The 7,837-nt window shown below is 33.0% G+C and overlaps 1 protein-coding gene across 3 annotated transcripts in view; it reads right to left on the bottom strand.

Moving 5' to 3' along the window:
• Nucleotides 1-212: 212 nt before the first annotated feature.
• The window catches only part of FAM133A (family with sequence similarity 133 member A), a 44,875-nt gene continuing 37,250 nt past the window's right edge, over nt 213-7,837 (bottom strand). For all 3 annotated transcript variants that reach the window (XM_025039588.1, XM_006921489.3, XM_025039589.1), the window contains exon 4: nt 213-1,242. In XM_025039588.1, the coding sequence (XP_024895356.1) occupies nt 414-1,139 (726 nt within the window). In that variant the 5' untranslated portion in view covers nt 1,140-1,242 and the 3' untranslated portion in view covers nt 213-413. The remainder of the gene's footprint in view (nt 1,243-7,837) is intronic.

The raw sequence follows: 7,837 nt of genomic DNA, 5'->3' as shown, positions 1-7,837 counted from the left end.
ATAATTGTCTGGATATTTCAGATTGTATTTTAAAGATGTATCCAAATTAGATAATTTTAATATTAGATATACTTTGTCAAAATTTATTATCTAAAACATTTTACTTTAATTGAAAACGTTTTAACCACTAGTGTGACAACAGCATTTTAGTTCTCAGAGTAATTAATACACTGGAAGGAAAAACACACAAACAAAATCCTATATTTAAGCTGCAGGCAACAATTATGGCCCTTTTTGGCACAGTGGCATTTGACTGGCAACTCAAAGTCCAATAATAATTCTATTAACACAGGGAAACTCATGCATTTTGGTAAATGTGCCCTAACATTCACAGTTGAAGTTCACTTTAGATCTTGCTTTTTTTTAAATAGGGAAATTTTGCCTTTTTTCTTGATGTTATCCTGACTTGTGACTTAATTCGACTTCTTTTTCTTCTTCTTACTGTGTTTTTTGTGCTGCTTCTTCTTCTTCTTCTTTGCTTTTTCCACTGCTTTTTCTCGTTCTTCACATCTTCTCTTCTTTTTGGCTTGAAATTCTTCTTCATAATCTGATTCTGATGAGGACTCCGATGATAAAGGCTTATCTTCAGGATAAATCTTCTTTCTTTTTTTGCTGACACTTCTAATATATTTTTCTTTCTCTGTTTCGTCCTTTGACTTCTTTTTCTTTTTCCCAGATTCCTTGCTCTCTGATTCAGATTCATATGTAGAGCTTTCTGATGACTTGTGTGAATGGCTCTTCTTTTTCTTTCTCTTTTTTACTTGTTTCTTTTCTTCATTTTCAGAATCTGAAGAGCTGCTTGAAGAATCAGAGCTTGATGAAGACGAAGACCGACAAGATTTCTTCTTTTTCTTTTTCTTTCTTTCTCTTTTTTTGGATGAACTTTCATTTCCACTTAAGACTTTCTCTCTGCTTTTTTCTAGTTCTTTCTTCCAATTCTCGTTCATTTTTTCTTCAAATTCAGCTAAAGCCTTAGAGCCTTTCTTTTTATTTTCTAATTGTTTCTTCACTTCTTCCCATGTGGGCCTTGGTCGATTGAGATAATCTTGTATTGTTGGGCCTGCAGACTGACTTGGGCCCCTCCATCTGGCCATCGCTATAGGATTCATATAGGCTACCCTATTATCCCGCTTTCCCATGGTGCCTAATGGTTCCCAGAGCAGACTCTCAGTTGCTAAGGAGATTACAGTTAGACACCCTCTTTAAGTTCTTCAACTGCTGGTATACCAACTGGGCTCCATCCTGTGAGAGAAGCAGATGAAATGATTACTAAACCACTTTAATGTAAGACAAAATAAACACATAAGTTTAATGGTTCACCATCTATCACACAGTACAGTAGAAAATTTCAAAATCTTAGATCTTGGGAACAAAGAATATACATATTTAAGATTTTTGCATATTTTAGACATTGTGCATAAATACAACAAAGTGTCTGATATACCTCTTATACTTTTGTTATCTAAAATTTTTAATAAGCATTCCCTTTATATTGTATAACATGTAATTTTTTTTCTTTCATTCTGCTTTATATGGTATAAAGAGAGAGAAAACTTTTATTGCTAAATTTTATACCAGGCAGACCTCTCTAACTTACAAAAGTGCAGGACAATCCACTCCATTCTTTGAAAGAAATCTAGAAATTCAGAAACACCTGAAAAAGATCCTTCAAAAAATCTCCCTCAGCACTCACATTTAATCCTTTACTAAGTCCCGCTGTTTAAACCTCCACAATAAGTCTCGTATCCATTCACTTCTCTCCAAGTATACTGTCACTAAGTTAGTCCAGGCACTATCATCTCTCACATGGACTATTAATCTCTAGTTATCTACTGCTGTTTATTTTTTTTTTACCAGGGAATGCTTAGTGTTTTGTAATGGATTATGTCATTCAATCTCTAGATTTATACTATGAGACTGATTCTACTATTCTCCCTAATTCACAGAGAGAGAAATTGAGGCTTCAAGAATTTGAGTAACTTACATAAAGTAATAGTTAATAAATGTCAGAACCAGAATTAATTAATTAATTAATTATGACATTGGTTAATGAAATCTCGTTAAGTTTCGGGTGTACAATTGAACAGTAAGACAGATATGTATATATATATGTATGTATATATATATGTATATATATATGTATGTATGTGTGTGTGTGTGTGTGTGTGTGTATATATATATATATATATATATATAACTACATATATGCATTGTGTGTTCCCCTCCCATAGTTAGATTTCTTTCTGTCACCACATATTTAAAACAAGGTGGCCTGACTCCAAACCCTTCATATCTAACACAACACTATATTGCCTCCTTATATCAACTCCTAAATTGATTGCCCTATTTCTACTCCTTTTTCCATTCTGGTCCTACGCTGCAATAAGAAGGACCTTAAAATACTCCAGCGGCTTCACACCTTAATAAGAATCAAATCCAAACTCCTATAAAGGTCCTGTATGATCTGTCCTGTATGATCTCCCTTACTTCCATCTAAAGTCACTCATCCCTCTTCTCAATTCTATCTTCTCCAGTCTTCTCTTGGTTTGTGGAATATACTAAGCTCCAAGCTTAGCCATCACGGCCAGTTTCATATCATCCTTCATGTCTAAGTTTAAATGTCAATTCATCAGAAAGGCAAATATTACATTGAACCACATCAAACTGCCAATTATATAATACAAAACAGTCAAATACAAGCAATTTCATATGGCACAACCTCATACTAATGTAGGTTGCCTCTATGTCTACCACTCCTCTTTATTATACTGTATCCCAGTTCCTTGTTTCTTTTATTCATAGCACTTTGTAAATTAGTGATTATTTCATTTGTATAATTTGTTGGATATGTGTATATTGTGTTTGTGTGTGTGTACCCACTGCTAAATATAAAGCCAAGAAGGGTAAAAGGCCATGTTTGATCTTTCTTATTGACCATTGTGCTCTCAGTACCTAACACGGCATTTGGACTACACTAAGTACTCAATAAATATTTGCCCAATAATAAAGAAACAAATGAATGGATAGGTGGATGGGTAACTCTGGGGGAGAAGGACATTCAGAAAAGCTACCTGGAGTTTATGATGTCTGTACAGGATTTTGAAGGATAAACAGGAGTTTACCCAGGAAGTGAGAAGTGAAAGACATTTTAGGCATAGGAAACAATACGTAAAACACACACACACACACACACACACACACACACACACACACACACACACAGGATTCTGAAAGTATCATGTATTTAGTGCTGATGAAGCCTAAAGTGCAAGAGGGCAATGGCAGCAGGTGAAGAGGCATAGACAGGAAATAGCTCAATCATGGAGGCCCTCTTAGGTCATTTAAAAATCTTTGATATTGCCCACCTGGCACTATACATAGTTAATACAATATTATTGATTATATTTCCTATATAGTACTGCTACATAATTGGTATAAAATATAAAAATGAAATAACGCTCTCAATGTTAAAAAATAAAATAAAATCTTGGATACTGTCTTATAGGTTTTAGAAAGCCAATAAAGTATTTTAAATAGAATAAAAAGATGATCAGCCATATCATAGATTTTTTGTCAGTATCAATCTTGATTTTGACTCTCTAAGTCAACCAAACGCATGTACTTATCATAAACTTAATGCAACAGATGTTACGGACTCTTGGCGATAGTTTCCTGCATTTCATTTGCTGTGTTCTTGTGTTAACCAATTGACAGTAGGTTAAAAACTAATTGAGAGGTGAGAAAGTAGAGACATAGGGTAGACAGACTCATATGAGATGAAAAGTAAAGGAATACAAAGGTAACTATAATGAGGGATGCGGAATTAAAGAAAAGGATGTTTTTCATTAATTTTTATAGAATGAATGAACATATTCATAGTTTGATAAAAAGGATAAAATATAAACAAGTTTTAAGAAGATAGAAAAGAAAGGAGATGGATACAGCAAAACCATAGAGGAAACAGAGAAGAACCAAATTAAAGTCACAGGTGGAAAATGCTTCTTGTAAGAGAAAAAATAAAAAAAATTAAAAAGCATATGGCTGCCGGCTTTTTGTGGGAGGAGTAGGGGTGGAGAGAGATGAAAGGGAGAAAGTTGAAGTATTTCTCACTTTATAGCCTTTATTTTCACTCAAATGTAGGTGTCAAGATTATCTACTAAGATTAAGGCAGGGTGAGGTAGCATAGGAGTTTTGAGACCAATAATTAAAATCACAGATCCATGTAAAAAATGAAATTGGACCACTTTCTTAAACCATATACAAAAATAAACTCGAAATGGATTAAAGACTTAAATGTTAGACCTGAAACCATAAAACTCCTAGAAGAATACATAGGTAGTAAACTCTTTGACATGGCTCTTGGCAGTATCTTTTTGGATATATCTCCTCAAGTGAGAGAAACAAAAGAAAAAAAAAATCAACAAATGAGACTACATTACACTAAAAGTTTTTGTACAGAAAGAAAACCAACAACAAGTCAAAAAGATATCCTAGTTAATGGGAGAAGACATTTTCAAGTGATACATCTGATAAAGGGTTCATATACAAAATATATAAAGAACTCATGCAACTTAATACCAAAAAGGTAAACAAGCCAGTTAAAAAATGGGCAGAGGATCTGAATAGAAATTACTCCCAATAGGACATACAGATAGCCAACAGACATATGAAAAGATGTTCACTATCACTAATCACTAGGGAAACACAAATTAAAACCACAGTGTACTATCCCTTCACGCCTGTCAGAATGTCTATCATCAATAAATCAACAAATAACAAGTGCTGGTAAGGATTTGGAGAAAGGGAACCCTTGTACACTCTTGGAGGAATTGTAAATTAGTATAGCCATAATGGGAAACAATAGAGATTCCTCAAAAAAAAAATTAAAATTAGAACTGCCATATGATACAGCAATTCCAATTCTGGGTACCTATCTAAAGAAAATAAAAATACTAATTCAAAAAGATAGACGCACCCTTATGTTCATTGCGGCATTATTCAGCAATAACCAAGATGTAAAAGCAACCTAGATGTGCATCAACAGATGAATGGATAAAGAAGATGTGATATATTTGTATATACACACACATAGACACACACATATACACAATGGAATATTACTCAGCAATAAAAAAGAATGAACTCTTGCTATTTGTAACAACATGGATGGACCTAGAGGTTATTATGCTAAGTGAAGTAAGTCAGAGAAAGACAAATACCTATGATCTCATGTATGAAATCTAAAAAAAATGAATAAACAAAACAGAAACAAACCCAGAGATATAGAGAACAAGCTGATGGTTGCCAAAGGGGAGGGGTGGAGAAGAAAATTTTAAAAATTAAAATTAAAATTTAAAAAGGAATTATTGTGATAATGGTCACAGTTATGTAAAAAAAATGTCAGAAATTTAAAAGTAAAAATATAAGGTTTCGAATAACTTCACAGGGGAATTGGAAGAAGGTACTGACATAAGACAATTGATGTCAGAGGCCTTCAGAATTGCAGAATCTGTGTGTTCTTTTCTCAAAAGATAAAGAACACTGAGAAAATAGAATAAGTAACACCAACAAAGTCTCTTGCTCTTTGTTTAAAAGTATTGTGGCTTACCTTCTGTTTCTATTATAGAAGATACACCTGATTCTCTGTATCTCTATTTGTGTAAAGTCTGCTAATTTTGTATAAAGATTAGATATAAATTGTGACAACCCTGTTGGTAATCTTATGTGTTCATTCATTCTTAAAAAAAAAAAAAAATCAGCTCCCCTTTGATCATATTATGTGCCCAACACCATGTTATATGCCATGGAGATTATGGTCTAGTAAAGATAACAGTTATTACACAAATATCAAACAAGTGAGTATATAATTATAATTGGAATATTGAAGGAAAAGTACAGGATGCTATGAAAGGTATAATGAAGGACCTAATTCAGAATGGAAGGTCGACTTTGAGATACCAATATATAATCTGAGACCTAATGGATAAATCAGAGCTAGCCAGATGAAGGAGTTAAATAAGATGAGAGTAATACAAAGAGTCAAAAGTTGACTGAATGCTCCAAACAGAAGGAATAGCAGATGCTAAGGCTCTGAGGTAAAAAGGAAAAGCCAAAAACAATACAAAATATTCATATTATTACACTGTTGTAAACCAGTCATCATATCGATTTTTCTCCTTGAAACATTTTATTTATACCATTTTTCAGGGAACATGCTCAGGTAAAAGTCAATATGAATTTGTTAATTAAAAGTATCTTTTAATGTTTCACAGTGTAATTTCTATTGTAGATAGATATTGCCAATGCTAGTTATTTAAGAGACCTACTCTTACAAATCGTTTCATTGAATTTTCAATGATATGTCTAACTGTAGATGGATTCTCATAGACACATGCACTTGAGTTGAAAATCCTTTTTGAAATAGCTGACAATTGCTCCAAGACTCAATCTGAAGTACCCAACTCTTCTACAAAGGTCTGAATACTTGGATGAGGCCCCTATAAAAAGAAACTGGGTGTTCTTTGTTCACACTACCTAATGTAATTTTAAGTACCACGCTACTAAATTAAATGCTTCTTATAAAGCTACTTAAAGGATTCAAGATAACAAACAGTTACTAAATTATAAAATAATAATAGCCTACATATATTATAAACAATACCTTTAATTATCACACTAAGTTTTACGGTTTCACATTGAATGATAATATAGAGAACAGCTGCAGTACAATCTAATTTACAGGCCAACTAAGAGACAAAGAGGTTTTATGGAGAAATTCAGTGATATTCCACAATTTCCTGAAAATATCTTGCGCTAGCAAATGCATGTAATATGATATCCTTCCTTCTCAATAAAATTCAAGCATGAACACATTCTATTCTAGCTGTTAACATGACTGTTTTGAGGGAGAAATTATTGCTCTTATCTTGACTGGGATCAACATGATGGAAAGCTGTGATGTATTGAAACCATTCTTCTCATGTGAATTCCCTCAAGTATAGTTGTGTCATGGAGCATTTGTTATTCTAGGGAAAAGGTGTAGAATTTGAAATGCTGCCTCCTCTTTCCTTCCACAAAATTTTCAAATGACAAGATATCAATTTCTACCATCTTAAGGGTGATACCAGAAAGCTTATAGCAACAACAAAATATTGCAGATGAACAAGATAAAATAGAAAAGAGTGATTATGAGAGGGTGTAAGCTTTAAGTGTACATTTTAGCTAAGTGTTTATTTTAAAGAAACAAGTACTTCACCATCTTAATATTTTGGATTTTATCTTCAGAAAAACAAATCATTGTTATTGTTTAGCTCTATGATAATGAAGTGATATGCTTTTTAAACAAACTTAATTTTAGAATTGTTTGTGTTGCTAGTACAGAGAATTGCTGTATCCTCTGCACTCAGTTTCCCTTATTGCTAATATCCTACATTAACACGGTACACCTGCCACAACTAATGAGCCAATACGGACACATTAAGTTCATTCTTTAATCAAATTTACTTAGTTTTTAGTTAATGTCTTTTTCTGTCTGAGGAATCCATCCAGGATCCCACATTAAATTTAGACATCATGTCTCCTAGGCTCCTTTAGACTAGTAGTTTCTCAGAATTTCCTTAGTTTTGATGATTTTGACTGTTTTGAGAAATACTGATCAGGTATTTCTTTTTTAGAATGTTTTTCATTTTAGGCATGTCTGATTATTTTCTCATGGTTAGAGTTAGGTTGTAAGTTCTTGGGAGGAAGAAAACAGATAAAGTATGATTCTTATTACATCATATCAAGGGTACATACTAGGTGACTTATTACTGATGCTAACCTTGATCACCTGACTTAC

The sequence above is a fragment of the Pteropus alecto genome, unplaced genomic scaffold (genome assembly GCF_000325575.1).
Source record: "Pteropus alecto unplaced genomic scaffold, ASM32557v1 scaffold119, whole genome shotgun sequence".
Lineage (NCBI taxonomy): Eukaryota > Metazoa > Chordata > Mammalia > Chiroptera > Pteropodidae > Pteropus > Pteropus alecto.
The sequence above is the reverse complement of the archived record's forward strand: the minus strand, read 5'-3'. Positions and strand labels throughout refer to the sequence as shown.